Source organism: Myotis nattereri, assembly GCF_964212035.1.
Source record: "Myotis nattereri genome assembly, chromosome: 3".
Lineage (NCBI taxonomy): Eukaryota > Metazoa > Chordata > Mammalia > Chiroptera > Vespertilionidae > Myotis > Myotis nattereri.
In genome coordinates, this window is record NC_138077.1 from 160,296,869 (window position 1) to 160,313,278 (window position 16,410).

A 16,410-nucleotide genomic window follows, 5' to 3' on the forward strand; every position below is an offset into this window, starting at 1 on the left:
AGCTACATAATCTTTACTCCCTGGAATGGAGATAAGAAACGCCCTAACCTTTGTAATAGAGATTGATAGGATTGAATCAACTGGTATAAATACAGATGTAACAAGACAGCAAGAGACAGAGGGAGAGACAGAAATTGGCACAGAACCTACACAGAACGTTCTCTAGAGACAGAAGAACTTCGCTGGAGAGAACATGGCAAAAGATCCTGGACAGAAACTGGCCTCAGAACCTAGAGACAGAACCTAGCGAGAGAACATAGCAAAAGATCCTGGACTGAACCTGACTACAGAAATTGGCAAGAGAACCTGACTAGAACCTGGTGACTGAACCTGGCTGGAGAACCTGGACAGAACCTGGCTGGAGAACCTAGCGAGGGAACATGGCTACAGAACCTGGCTGGAGAACCTGGAGAACCTGGCTGGAGAACCTAGCAAGAGACCATGGACACAGAACCTGGCTGGAGATCCTAAACAGAACTTCGCTGGAGATCCAGACCAGAACTTGGCTGGAGATCCTGGCTAGGCTGCTGATCAACTGAACGCTGTCTCCGTGTCATTCCTTCTTCGCCGACTCCGTCCACACCTTTGGGGACCCCTGGACCCGCTGGGGTTGGACCCCAGCACATGACATACTTGCCCATGATCTGCTTACTCTTATTATTTTCTTATCACCACTTTGCAGATGAGGAAAGCAAGGCTCAAGGTCTCCCAGTTAGGAATTGGGTGCCTGGTGGTTCAACCAACATGTTCTGGAATGAAGATGAAAGGAACTTGAGCATCAGTCTGTGCTCCCCCTGGTCCTTCTCTTCCCACCTTCGTAAACAAGCATTATGACTGAGCAGGGTGCCCTCTCTAGCCTAGCCCTCACCTCTAGGGGACACCCAGCACAATTTTCCACTTGCTATGACAGGATGCTGGGCACAGGGATCCGTTGGAAGAGGGTTCCCCCCCCCCCCATATGTTTTTATTGATTTTTAGAGAGAGAGGAAGGGAGAGGGATAATGAGAGAGAAACATTGGTGAGAGAGAAATATCGATCGGCTGCCCCCTGCACACCCCCTAGTGGGGATGGAGCTCACAACCCAGGCCCTGACCAGGAATTAAACTGGTGACCTCTTGGTGCAAGAGTTGATGATCAACCACTGAGACACTGGGCAGGCTGGAAGAGTTCTTCCTGAAAGCATCTTGGGAGAATAAGTACCGGGACAGATGGAGGCTGAGTGACAGAAACCCAGAGCTCTGGCAGCCCGTGGAGCATGGACAATATCTGACTTCCTTGCTGGTATCATTCCATAAATTGTTGGCCTCTATGTAAAGAAGCCTTAATGAACTAACTCTAAGAGAAATGACAGGCTAACTTGCCTTTCATTTGTTTTCCATAATAAATGGAATATTTCTTTGAACACTCTCAGTCATTAACATTTCAATTTATTCATGCGTTTTCTCTGTGGTTCCTACTGGCAAAATTACATAATTATATCTGCCATATAACCATGGACTTTGACAGCTCTCTGCATGCCCAGAAGGACTGCTCCCACTGTTTTTGTTAGCCTGTTGGTTTGAGGAGACAGTTTGCTTTCTTACACCATCCTACCTACTTTTTGCACATAGATAGTTAAACAGGGAAACAAGGCCAGTGAATTAAGTGATGAGGAACTGAGTGGGAATCCAAGCTAACTTTTGCCATGTACTAGCCCCTGATCCAAGCACTTTATGTGTATTAACTTATTTAATCCACCTGCAACCCTATGGGGTAGAGTCTATTATTACCAACACCTCCACTCTTAATGTGAGGAAGCTGAGACACTGAAAGACTGAGCAATGTTCTCAAGGTCACGCTAGGTTAGTAAGTGGCCAGGCCGGGCTCCGGACTCTACACTCTTCCTTACTACATTATGTCACCCTCAGGGACGAGTGCGTCCAGGCACATAACAAAGGCCTGCTCTGTCCACACGTTTCGTTCTCTTCCATGACCTGACCCTTACATATAAATGACGACTGTTGCTGTTGGGCTTTTGGGTTCAAAAGTGTGGGAAAAAAGTGGTCAAGCATGACTAAATAGCCTTTTCTTATTCTTGCCTCAAACCTCCAAATTGTATATTTTGTGTAAAGGCCCTGGCCTTCTGAGAAGTTGTTAGGTGTCATACATGTAGAGCAAGCATACATTTTACTGAACAACTTTAAAACATTCCTCACCCCAGGTTTTAGCATTTGAAGATCATCAGCATTGTCCATGTGCTGCCATCAGGCATTCCTAAATTCAAGGGCACTTTCTGAATTTATAGGCATAACAACTTTAAATTACAGATGAGTTTTCAGTCGAGCTTACGCAAATCAGCGCATCTGTTAGGAAAGCAAATTCCGCCTGGGCACCTGCAAGGCAGTAACTTATGGTAGATACAGAGATGTGTGTATGCTCTCGTTCAAGTAATACATCAAAATAATTATGCCTGTGCTCTGGCCTTAGAAGCAAAAACCGAGGTGACTCAGTGGTGAGGGAAGGAGGCTCAAAGGAATCTTTTAATTTTAGAAAACAGGCATTGCCGTCAAAGAAATTGCCCTCTTTAATTCATTAAAAATTACCACAGTCCTTTCAAATGAGAATCAAACTAATATTTCTTAATGCTTGCTCATCGTGAATATTATGCCAATTACTGCATTACTTTGGGTTGATAAATATTCAGAGGATAAATGAAGCCCACAAGATGGATTAATTCTCCAGCAGTACAAACAAAAACTTTCAATATTTTATATCACATCATTAAATGCTGTTTGTTTTTTTAGAACCAGCACTTGGGACATGTTAATTAATTGCTTCAAAAAGACAGACATGTTTTGTGGTTGACATTTGGAATCAGATGTTTATAAACCCCGCACGACACTGCTGGTGAATTACACTTGCTGGATCGATCCTACCTGCAGAAGTCCGGGGGCACCATGCCATACACATTGATCCTGTCGCAGAGCTCCAGTGCGATGGTCATTGTGAACCAGCCAGTGCTGAGCCAGGTGTTGGAGATCTTCCTGGAAGCAACAGCAGTTCAGTCTGCAGACTTGGTAAGATAATCATTATACCCACCACCATCTTAGACCCTTTCTGGAGTAAAGCTGAGAACACACACACACACACACACACACACCGTCTCTCCGTCTCTCCGTTTGTTAAATAACTGGACCTTTTTACTCAAGAGATAGCTCCACCAACACCACCATGTTCCACGGTACAATCATAAATGATGATGAGCCATCATGGTAGACTTGTGACACTAAAGGATGCTCAAGGGACTTCCTCATCATCAAAGATGATGGTCAATGTTTCAGTGCTCAAGTGCATATTGCCACAACTCAATTTCCTGTCAGATGATAACCCCCTTGTGTCAACTCTTTATTAACTAGAATAATTGACGAACCAGAAATATTCCTTGTTCATCAAGCGGTGTGGATAATAAAGAGCTCATTATATCCGATTAAACGTACATGTGTCTATTAATTGATTGTTCTTTCAAACAATCTAGTTCAGCGGTTCTCAACTTGTGGGTTGCGACCCCTTTGGGGGTCGAACAACCCTTGTCCCCAAGGTCAGACTGCCTGACTCTGCCCAGCCCCAGCCCACATGTGATGTGGATAACAGGACTGCAGAAAAGCTTTTCTACTTGCACTGTATGCCACCCCTCTTTCAGAAGGAAGGTTTTTTGTTAAGCAGGTTGCATTATTTCCATTTCACATGAAGAACAAAAAGAGGGCATTTTAAAAAGTCATTTCTTTTGTCAAATGCTTGACAGGAATGTGTGATTTAGTCACTCTAGAATTCATGGCTTCAACGTTCTGGTGCTTAATGCCTTTATTAATTTTTGTTTTCTGTTCCATTAATAGCCCAGGAAATACATTGAAAAGCTCCTCGAGATGAGGACACCATGAGTTTGTATCTTACCAGCTTCTGTCACTAACCTGCTGAACGACCTGAGGCAGATTATTGCTGGTCTCTGGGCCTTGATTTCCTACCTGCAAAGTGGGCATGGGAAGCTCCCTCTTCCTGGGCTCTTTTGAGGACTTAATGAGAGAACACCATACTCAAAAAGTACCCAGTCTGATGTGTTGATACATGGAGATCCCTTCTTCCTCTCTGGGTTGCTAGGTTGGAGCAAATGGGCTAAATAATTCAGCATCCTTTCAGTGCGTTTTAGGAAGCACAAAGAAATGGATATCTTTCCAACACTCTGCTACTCACTCTTGTGTAGGAGCCACCATCAGAAGTCAGGGCAGTAATTACAACATTCTAGAGCAGCGGTACTCAACCTGTGGGTCGCGAGCCCTTTGGGGGTCGAATGACCCTTTCACAGGGGTCGCCTAAGACCATTGGAAAACACATATATAATTACATATTGTTTTTGTGATTAATCACTATGCTTTAATTATGTTCAATTTGTAACAATGAAATTGGGGGTCACCACAACATGAGGAACTGTATTAAAAGGTCGCAGCATTAGGAAAGTTGAGAACCACTGTTCTAGAGCCTCTAACTTACGTGTGTATTAACAATCACACGTCTTCTCACCGGGGATATTTCATCAGACCTTTGGGAATGAAGGAGGTGAGATAGAGCAGAAATGACTAAACTGGAAGGGAGAAGGAAAGGAAGTTCCTTGCCTCTAATTCAATCTGCAATTAAGACAGGCTCTAAAATATGATTAGAGCCTGTCTTCACATAGGTGGCTGTGACAATGGGATGGATGGCCAGGTGTTCTAGGCTCAAACAGGTGGAGTGTATAGCTGGGAGGAGCGGAGCCCAGATCTGGAAAGCCTACCCATGTCTCTATGCTTTTAGAGTTGTCCGAAACACCATGAGGGTATTTCCAAATGGCAGAAGATCCCCCATGATTTTGGCTTTCTTTTGTGTGTTGTAGCAGTGATCACAAGCTACAGCCTGAAATACAGGAGAATATGGCTTACAGAGAAAGGTTTTGTGGGTAAAAATGGGAAGAATACCAAGTGGAAGACTAAAGAAACTAAAGAATTGTTTAAAGTGCCACTTAAAATTCCCCAGACTTTCTAAATAATAGCCTTTTGGGATCACATGCTATAGAAATGCAACTGCTTTGTGCTGTCTTTCTTAAAAAGATCTGAATTCTTTTTTCCAACAAAGGAATAGCTACTGTTTTTACATTTAATCAGCTGTAATGAAGGAATATGAAGAGCTGTCATGTGCTTATTAGGGAAAATTATCAGATATTCTTTTATATGATGAAGTAACACACTGAGCCGATAATTCCATAGTGCACACTAAATTACAATTAAAGGCCTTTCTGCTCCACCAGAATCTCATTTATAATCTCTATGGAAATATTCTTCCTGCAGTTATTTCATTTATGCTTCCTTTATTTAATTACTATAATATTGGTTCTGAATCATATTTTCCTAATGTACCCTTATTCAATTATAAAGTTATTTTCAAGTACAGTTACTTTCTAATGTTAAAGAATACCACTTGGCCAACTATCTCATTTGTCATGCTTCTTAATTGCAGATTGTTCCTGAGTCATTTTTTTCTCCACTTTGAAGTAGGGTGAAACTTCTATAAATCAAAATCTATTGAATTATTCTATTTCTTTAAAATATTAGCCTGAAGTGAATGTCCTATCATGAGATGGACACAATTAGATATGCCATACTTTGTGTATCTTCGATACATGCTACATTTTTGTTGGGTTTCAAGAAAAGCTCATATTGAGGAAATACTGTGGGACCCTAAATGTTTTGTGTGTTAGTTTACAGTAGGTTTGTTCTGAAGGGCTGTTTTGAACTTGGTTCTTTTAGCTAGGAGTAAGTTGCAGGTTAAGAATATAGACACATGAGAATATTGAATCAATACAATATTATTTTCTTTAAGATAGTTTCCTAAAGGTAAGAGGCACAGAGATTCTAGAAGTTGCAATGTACTTCGGCATCCTGCAAATCATATGTGCGATTCTCCTGAACATGGACTATGGAGCCTCAAACATGAATGTCTGTATATGAGGGGCGCAGTAGCCAATGCAAAAGTTTGGTTTCCTTCTTCCAGCTGGACTTACTTGGGAGACAGACCTATTGAGCAACAGGCTCTACTGGCCAGAATTTGATGAATTTAGTGAGTGAGATACGTCTTGATGTGAAATTATTTCCTAAAGACCCAAGTGAAGGGTAAAATGACTAGTCTCCAAATTTACAACTTAAAATGATTTCTTAAGAAGATCCATAGCAATGGTTAATTATCCTAAATAGCAAACACCGCAGCAGTGTTTTAGGAATATTTAAAATTAGCCAACAACCATTAAACTAAAAAGAGAGATGTGCTTTCTATTGAAAAGATTGTTTCTACTTCTTTTGAGTTTTCTAACCAGTCAAAAATTAAACTATAAATAACTCCCCTCATTATTCTTCCCTTATAAAATGCTCTCTTGATTAAATAACTCATTTAAATGAGTGACATTCTCTTTTATTTGTGGTATTTAAAGGGCAATAAGTGACTGGATTTCATGGCAGCTTGTGACGATGACCTATGTGATCTGCTGGTTGGGCTGACTAGGAAAGGAGGCCACAGTGCCAACAGCCAGCTCCCCTTCTCCTCTTTCAATCAGATGCCACACCCACTCCTGCCTAGACCAGCTCACAATGGTTAAAATGTTTCCAGGATTTAAGAAGAAAGCTCTGCCTGGTCAGTGTGTTTCAGTGGTTGAGCATAGACCTATGAACCAGGGGGTCACGGTTCAATTCCTGGTCAGGGTGTATGCCTGGGTTGAGGCTTGGTCCCCAGTGTGGGGTGTGAAAGAGGCAGCCAATCAATGATTCTCTCTCATCATTGATGTTTCTATCTCTCTCTCTCCCTCTCCCTTCTTCTCTGAAATCAATAAAAATATATTAAAAATAAATAAAAAGAAAGCTCTTCCAAGCAAAGAATTTGGGAACAATTGGTTTTGTTCTCCAAAAATGAGCTGCCTAAACTAGCCAGATAGTGGATTTAGTACTTTATATTCTTTATTTATCACATCTCTTTAGTTTTAAGATATGAGATTGAGTCAGCAACAGTTGTAAGGGAGGGAGTAAATTACATGATTAAATGTATGTTAATTATAAAAGTACATGCTTGGAATTAAGGAAACAAGGGGAATTTAATTATTAGACCAGTCCTTTGAGGCCTAGTCCCTATGTTCATTTCACATGTGAAGTCACTGAAAGACTAGCTGACATGTCTAAGGACACACAACTAATGAAGGGGTAGGGTCAGCTGTGTATTTGAAATACAACGCACTGCTGCTTCTGATACCTAGCTGCTCTTTTTTTTAAAATCTAGATTTTGCTAGCTCATGAGCCTGCATGTCTGCCTCATCTCTGGCCGTGATCCCCACCTCACCCCCTCCCTTGCCCCCCTCCCCCGCAGCTTTAGGGAACTTTTCTCCAATTAAGGGTTAAGGTCAGAGTTAGGATTAGGGTTCTTCCACCTCTGACTCCTGTGCCCATAAGGAAGTTTCTCTCTTCCCTTCCCAGGTTCTTCTTTTCCTGGATAAATAATTATTGGCTTAGTTCTCAGCTTAAATACACCTTTTTGAGAAAGCCTTTCCCTCATTCCTCATCTCCTAGACCAGTGCTTTTCAAAACATTTTAACCTACAGTGAGAAATACGTGTTACCTCATGATTGAGCATATATACATACGTGTGTATGCATGTGTGGTTTTCATTTCATTTCATTTTTTGAAGTGTGCATTCAGTGGTTTTTAGTATATTCAGAAGGTTGTGCAATCATCACCACTATCTAATCCTAGAACATTTTTGTCATTTCATAAAGAACCTTCTACATATGTCTAAAACCAAAACAAATAATATTTAATGAAGCAATATTTTGGGAGATGAAGGCTAATAGTGTCTGTTCTATGTCATTCTTTCCATTACATAAAAAAAAAAAAAAATCCTGCCGTGACTCACTACGCTGACTTCATGTCCCATTACTGAGTTGTAACTAACAATTGGGAAAGCTTTCCCTAGACTAGGGCAGGCATCCTGTCCTGCTCATCAGAGCACCACCTTCTTCCCCTCGCTGACGCTCAGCACACTGGCCACTTCTCGGTGCATGTCCGCCCGCCCTATAAGCTTTATATTCCAGGAAGGAAGGGTCTAGTAGATCTATCTTGTTTTTTACTACATCTCTAGTGCCTGGTGCAGGGAAATAATAAATATCAGCCGACTGAATAAATGCTTGCATTAGAAAAGAAAAAACCAACCCATATGTTTCTTTTTGGTCAGTGTTCACACAAATGAAATGAAATGCAGTAAAGCTGTTATCTCACACTTGTTACCAGTGTAAGCCAGCAGCTGTGTGGCCTCTTCCTCACAAACATGGACTTGGCCCTGACTTATCCCTACAGCTGTCTCATTTCTTCATTTCACTCTGCCTTACAGATTCAGCTTGAGCAGCCCAGTTTCCAGGAGGACCTGCAGATGAGCTCTGTCAATGGCATGAGCAGGGGGGCCACAGTAGTTGCTTGGGGTGAACCAGCCAGCGCCAACATTTCCTTCCCCTCCCCCGTGCCCCTGCAGGGACCCCCAACCCCGCCCTCTGTACCTGTCTTTGCCAGTCTCCCGCTTGAAGAGCTCATCGAACTGCAGCATCTTGTGGCGCGTGATCATGAAGGCCTTCAGCCGGGGCAGCACCTGGCTCAGCAGGTGCAGGTTGTTGTACACCTGGCCCTTGCCGTCGCGCCGCATGTAGCTGCTGGGGCCCCAGAAGATGAACACCGTGCCCTGGCTCACGTTGAGCAGGTCGTGGCGGTTGCGGAGGATCCTCTGGATGCTGGAATGGGCGATGACCCTCAGGCTGGTGCGATTGCCCACGTCGCGCCCGTAGCCGCGCGTGGGGGCGTCATTCATGCGGATGACACACTCGGTCTGGTCGATCTGCGGGCCTTGCTGGCTGCGCAGCAGATGTCCCGAGCTTGTCACCAGGGCACAGTCCCTGCAGTGCATCTTCAGGGGCTGAAAGGCACGGGGAGAAGGACACCATTAGCGGCAATTATAGGAAAAAAGCTCAGAACAGTACCTGGCATCAAGAGACCATCCAAAAATATATTAGCCAAAGCAACCACTCTCTCCTTTATGCTGAGCCTGGCTGTGCTCTACAGAGTCCTTTTTACTAGTACTTTAGCACAGCCCCTTCCTCATCCTGTTATACTTACTGCACACCTCTATAGACCCACCGTCCCTCACGAAGGTATGAGCTTGGAGGGATTCTGCTTTTCCTGTCTATTTGCATTCTTGCTGCCCAGCATAGTTCCTGTCACCTAAGAAGAATTAGACGTCAAGTGAATGATAAATGTGTATTAGAGATTCTGCCATGTGTCAATTATCAATCCAAAGTGATTAGTACTGACTTTCTGAGTGCCTGCAATGTGCTCTATTTGGGCTGATAATCCCAATAGCAGCTACAATTTATGAATGATCACTGTACCAGGTCCTATGGTAAGGATCAGGCTCAACCCCCTGCAGTTGCTATTTTTACAGGTCAAACAGTGGCTATTCCAAATGGCTCAATCTAATACTGTATTTTAATGATATCAAGGTAACATGGGGACATTAACTATCCTCGGTTAAAGATGAAAAAAAAACGGAGACTTGTGATTAGTGGTTTGCCAAAGTCCCACGGCTCATAGGCGGAGAAGACCAGGCTGGGCCCATCCTGTGAGCCCCTCGCAGTGAGGTGGCTGACCTCAGGTGCTCTGGTTCTGAGGACAGAACTATGGCTCAGGAAACTCCCAGGGTAAAGGCAAGTCTAACTCTATGCTGCACTAAATTGGATCCGATGTCCTGAGACTGTACAGGGAGTCAGTGCATCCTGTTCAAAGCTAACAGGGAAGAAGGGCTGAGGCCCCCAGGAAAATCGAACGATGCAACTTTCCTTCTAAACCTTCTTGATTGTCATTTTCTTGTGCACTCACTGGCCTGGGCCTCAGGCCCTAATTACATTATCTTCCAACAGCAACTGAGAGATGTTTCTCATTAAACACGAACAGGGGAACGCTTAATGTGTTAGCACACAGGTTGTTCAGAAAGCAAATCATTGGTTCGGGGGGTTGAAATGAGCATCGCCATTGCAGCTGTCGCTGTTGGGCACTACATGGCCAGGGCTTCCACGGGGCACACCTGTGTTCACTGGGTGAGGTCTGTGACTCTGAGCTCCAGGCTCTCTACATTTTTTAAGATGGACCAACTCAATTTCTCTCCCTCTACCCTTAAAACGGGACAAAATGTCATTCCAAAGCTATAGCATCTCAGGAATTACACTTTGCATGTCTTTCCCCAGGCTATGCTTAGATGTTTCTTTTGGATAAACATACTTGTACAGCATCCAAGAATATCGATCAACACTTAACCTTCAATAAGGTGAATTAAGAGCATTAAAGCTAGTGTCACAGCTATTTGTGGTATAGTCTGTTCTTCAATTTGGGGGTAACTTTGGATCCAGAAATAACTGGGTTTGAAAGTGTGACTCCATTACTTGCTAGTTCTGCATCTTTGGGCAAATTTCTTAACATCTCTGAGTCTGGTATCCTTGCCTGTAAAGTGGCTTTAACCCTCCAGCGGCACCAGGAGGTCACTTTTCTGTCCCCGAAGGCTGCCCATCTCCCATCTCCTCACTCTCACGCCAGGACATATTCCTTCTGCTGTTAACTCATCAGCATTTTCATTCTTACCTTTCTCTTTTAAATTGGTGACAGAGAGCACCAGGCAAGAGGGAAAGAGAGCTAGCACTGACCCCGGGCTCCAGGCTTTGCTAATTTTTGGAATATTAGTTCTAGATCTGTGAGATATGCTACGGGTATTTTAATAGGAATTACATTGAATCTATAGATTTCTCTGGGTAGTATGGGTATTTTAATAATGTTAATTCTTCCTATCCAAGAACACAGTACATGCTCCCGCTTGTTTGTATCTTTCTCAATTTCTTTCTTCAGTTTCCTATGTTTTTTTTTTTTTTGTTTGTTTTTTTTACTACAGGTCTTTTACCTCCTTGGTAAATTATTCCTAGGTACATTATTTATATTTGCAAAGATAAATGGGATTGTTTTCTTAATTTCTCTTTCTAATAGTTCATTATTAGTGTATTAAAATGCCATTGATTTCTGCATATTAATTTTGTATCCTGCTATTTTACCAAATTCATTTACCAGTCCTAGTTGTTTTTTGGTGGAGTCCTGAGGATTTACTATATACAGTGTTATGCCATGTGCAAATAATGACAGTTTTACTATCTCCTTTCTAATTTGGATGCATTTTATTTCTTCTTGCCTGATTGCTGTGGCAAGAGCTTTCGGTACAATCTCTCTCTCTCTCTCTCTCTCTCTCTCTCTCTCTCTCTCTCTCTCTCTATATATATATATATATATATATATATATATATATATATAAAACCTAAGTGACCGTTAGGACCGAACAACCAGAATGACCGGAACGACCAGTCGCTATGATGTGCACTGACCACCAGGGGGCAGACGCTCAACGCAGGAGCTGCCCCCTGGTGGTCAGTGCACTCCCACAGCCAACCTCCTGTGACTGGCCAACCTCCCTCCAGACTGCCGGCCCTCCTGATAGGCCTCGATTGCCGGCCAGGCTGAGGGACCCCACCCATGCACGAATTTGTGCACTAGGCCTCTAGTGTTGAATAAGAGTGGTGAAAGCAGACATTCTTGTCTTGTTCCTGATCTTAAGGGAAACACTTATTTTTTGCTCTCTGAGTATGATGTTGACTGTGGGTTTGTTATACATGGCTTTTATTATGTTAAGTTATAACTTTGCTGAGAGTTTTTATCATAAATGGGTGCTGGATTTTAACAAATGCTTTTTCTGCACCTACTGATATGATCATGTGACTTTCATCCTTAATTTTATTTGTGATATATCATGTTTATTAACTTGCAAACATGGTACCAACTTTATATTCCCAGAGTAAATCCCATTTGATCATGGTGTTTGATCTTTTCAGTGTATTGCTGGATTTGATTTGTTAATATTTTGTTGAGGATTTTAGCACCCATGTTCATCAGATTGGCCTAAAATTTTCTTTCTGTGTAGTATCTTTATCTAGTTTTGGAATTAGGATAATGCTGGCCCTTTAAAATGAGCTTGGCAGTCGTCCCTGCTCTTTAATTTTTTGGAATTGTTTGAAAAGGATAGGTGTTAATTCTTAGAATATTTGGTAAAATTCACCTGTAAATACATCTGATTTAGGACTTTTGTTTGCTGGGAGATTTTTTTTATTACTGCTTCAATTTCATTAGTGCAATCGGTCTATTCTGATTTTCTGATTCTTCCTGATTCACTTTTGGAAGATTGGATGTTTTTAGGAATTTGTCCATTTCACCCAGGTTGCCCAATTTGTTGGCATATAATTGTTCATAGTATTTTCTTACATTCCTTTTTATTTCTGTGGTGTCAGTTGTTATTTCTTTTCTTTCATTTCTGATTTTATTTATTTGAGTCCCCTCTCTTTTTTCTTGGTGCATCTGGTTAAAGGTTTGTCAATCTTGTTTATCTTTTCAAAGAACCAGTTCTTGGTTTCATTGATCTTTTGTATTGTTTTTTAGTCTCTATGACATTTATTTCCACTCTGATCCTTTTCATTTCTTCCTTCTACTTACACTGGGCTTTGTTTGTTGTTCTTTTTCTAGTTCTTTTAGGTTTGGGGCTATATTGTTTATTGGATAGTTTTCTTGCTTCTTGAGGTAGCCCTGTAATGCTAAGAACTTCCTTCTCAGGACTGCTTTCACTGTGTCCCACAGATTATGGGTTGTTGTGTGTTCATTTTCATTTGTCTCCAGTTAATTTTTGTTTTTTTTTTCCTGGATCTCATTGTTAACCCATTCATTGTTCAAGAAATGCTATTCAACCTCCATGTGTGGGTGCAGGGGTCAGCCTTCTCTGTGCAGATGAGTTAATTTTTAAAAAGAGGGCGTGCTCAATGATGTCATAAAACTTGACAGGACAAGTGAAACCAAACTTGGAAAGTGTTCTTTGGATTTGGTGGCCTTGACCAAAATAGTCTCAGTTGAACAGAGGTAGCAGAGTCTGATTATGGTTGGATATGAGGAAGTAGAGGCTGAAGCCTGGCTGCCAAGGGCTGATGGAGGTTTGATGGTGGAGCAGGACAGATCCCCAGGACAGACTCTGATGCTTAAGATGATCAACTCAACTGGTTTGTTAGAGGTTGTTTGGGTTTTAGCATTGAAAGTCCTGCATCTCAAGAAACCTCTACTCATAGAGAAGCCCACTCAAAAGATCCTACAAAGATGATAGGGGCATCTGTAAATAGCAGGCAACTCATTGATGATTAGGTACAGAAAACCCAGGGTCTAAAGCAGACTTTATCAGAAATCAAGCACTTGACCTTCTCACCTGTAAAACAAAAAGTGGACCAACTAGATACTTGTGACCAAATGACCGTCATTTGTTCATTCACTTAAAATAAATTTTCCTAGCACTTAATACACCCCTGAGGTGCTATGTAACTTAGTAGATTTGCTTAATAATGTCACTTTGTAAGATTTCATTCCACTGGACCTGAAGGGCATTGGAACCTGCTTTTTCTCATCAGACTCACCTAGAATTATCATCCTGAATTTTCCAGTGTGATTTATAATTTCAAGACACTGTGCTGATTTTATAGGAGAAAACAATCCGAAGAAGAGTCCCAGCATCTCTTTCTCCCATGATTAACTATTCTGCTGAAACTCTCAGATCACAGGCTGGTTGGCAAGTGAAATCCCTGTCACCTTATAGAGATTCCAAGGCCTTCTCTCTCTTTCTTTATCCTCCGCCCATGTGAGTTCAGCTTAGGCCCCTTTCAGAGAAGACCAAGGCTCCTGCCTGTGCGACACCGACCCTCTGTGATTAGTGGGCATCACAAACACACTGGGGTCCACCCACTCCCAGAAAGCCCTCCCTCATGATTCCTGCCCAGTGCCTTAGCTTCGAGGTATTGATTACCTTGGACACCAATACCCACTCTCTGAGTTGTGCCGATGCACCAAACAATGCAGAAAATAAAAGGTGAAGTCTGAATTATGCCTTAAGTGTTTTTTGGTAAGTGGTGCCAATAAAATGACAATAACGGCGCTAAACATAATGTTACACTTCCTGCGGCTGACAAGAGCATGTGCCAAAGGCTGAATCACTTCCAAAGGAGGAAATGAAGTCTGTTTTCTGCATTTGGAGGGACTAATGATGTCTTGAGAGGCAGAATGATTACAAATTATACGGTGTGACCGTTTCTTGGGGTGTGACGCAGTCCTCTGAGAGAGCCACGGTCCTGCTCGTCTCAGTACCTTTATAATCCTTAGCGTCTTAATGATATGGGTGGAACTACTCGTGATTTGGTGAGTTAAGATTCCTTGCAGTTTTTGCATGTTCTCCCCTCGAGCATTCATGTGCTCGCTTGCATCACTTGGCGGAGTGTGGGAACGTGAGCTTTGGGCTCCGCTAGGCAGCCTAGGTCCTTATAATAAGGAGATAAAACTCCAACGAGGAGGCACCCAGCAAACTCACTGCCCATCAAGGCCTCCTCTCTGACTCCTCCTCACAGCAGCCAGCCTCCCTGATTCCTGGTGACATTGCCCTTAAACACCCATTTGGTGAGGTGTTCCATCCTTTGGTAGAAAACATGGGAACCCATATTAAGTCACTTTAATCTTGGTATCTGACCCACAAAAATCACCCTGTTAATATTGAATAGATAGATGGATCAATAAATAGTGAGCGAAACCCAACCTCCTGCCTTCTCTGTCCTCTGAGAAAACCTATCTCCTGAGACATAAAATGAAGACATAATGCGGTGCCCTCACCAATAACTTGCCCACAGACCCAGCCCTTCGTGTTAATGCCATGGAGAGGAGAAGGGGGAGTCACTGTGGGCGTCTCTGGATAGAAGAAGGCTCCTGCCATTTGCCTCAGGTCAGCCACTAGGCCCAGGGAGCCGTAATGGCCAGAGCCCAGGGAACTGCTTGGAATTAATGGCTGGCTGAGAAAATGGTCCAGGACACAGTGAGGGCCATTAGGCCCAGCCTGTTATTAATCCCCAGTAAGAGCTCGATGCCAAGGTCATTAGAGCTGTTGTGAGGTGAAAAATGCCCGGGAAAATCTACAGCACACAGAGGAGTAACCGCCCTCCAGCCCACTGATCTCGGAGCTGCAGGCCAGACCCCAGAGCCGGCGGGACAGGAGCCTGCAGGAGGCAGGCAGGCTGGCTCTCCAGAGAGAATGCATGGATATGCTCACACACACACGCACGCACACGCGTGCACATACACACACGCGCACACACACGCACACATGCAAACACAAAGCTTACCACTTTACTTCTGCTGTCACTTTTGCTTTATGATAACGTGTAAGCATTTGTCGTTATCCTGGTACCTGGGACAGTGCCTGTAACTTAGTGGGGGCTTGTGAATGATTTAAAAGGTGTGAATGAGACTCTTCTTCCACCCTCCCACTCCTCTCCACGACCCCCCCCCCAAATATCCAGGGAATAGGGGAGCATGACAACTTTCATCACAACTTATTCCTGTGGGCCGTGGGGACAGGAGCAATCCCTGCCTGACAAAGCACACGCGGGGAATCTGTCACAGCCCGAGAGCAAGAGCAGACAGACTTCTCCCTGGGACCCAGCCGGGGCCTCTGGAGCTTTTCCTAACAGAACAGACCAGGCCAAGTCAAATTTCACCGACACCTAAAACACCCGGTGACGTCCTTGCAAACATTTGCGACACGGCAATCTCGGGCTTCACTTTTCAAAATTCTGATTTATGTGGCAGAGGGAAAGGGTACCTCGGAGCACAATGTCCATTAGCTCAGTAATGAGACCAGTCTTGCTCTGGGAGCTGCCTGTTGGTCTGGAGCAAACATAAGACGTATGAAATGGCTTCAGGTGTTTTGAGAATCTCTGTACTTTCCAATCTGATGTTTTCCTGTAATTACTGGGCTTTTATTAGCTGTCAATCTCGGTTCAGCCTGACACTGGGTATAAGCCACTTTGATTATGTAATGTGATTCACTAGGAAAATGTTACCCTTCTAAGCTGTTCCTTTTCCTCTTATTCAATGACAAGCCCACCCACCAGCCTTCACTGTCAAGATGTCCTCCGCTCTCCATGCAATGCCACCTCCATGATTTCCATCTACCAGCTGGCTAAGGACGAAGGGCTCCATGAGCAGGAGGCAGTACTGAGCAGTGTTTAAAATCTAGCATTTGGAATTACTGGCTTTGAACCTGCTTCTTCTACTCCTTAGGTGGATAATTTTGGGCCAAGTGGCTTAGCTTTTCTGAGCCCCCATTTCTTCATTTGTAATTTAAATATCATCAAGCCCACCTCAAAGGGAAGGTTTACCATGT

At 43.1% G+C, this 16,410-nt stretch overlaps 1 protein-coding gene across 1 annotated transcript in view; it reads right to left on the bottom strand.

Moving 5' to 3' along the window:
- The window catches only part of ST6GALNAC5 (ST6 N-acetylgalactosaminide alpha-2,6-sialyltransferase 5), a 161,604-nt gene that overhangs the window by 11,399 nt on the left and 133,795 nt on the right, over nucleotides 1-16,410 (bottom strand). The window contains exons 3-4 of the mRNA XM_081088456.1: nucleotides 8,594-9,003; nucleotides 2,916-3,023 (exon numbers count right to left, since the gene is read on the bottom strand). Coding sequence (XP_080944582.1) covers nucleotides 2,916-3,023; nucleotides 8,594-9,003 — 518 coding nt within the window. The remainder of the gene's footprint in view (nucleotides 1-2,915; nucleotides 3,024-8,593; nucleotides 9,004-16,410) is intronic.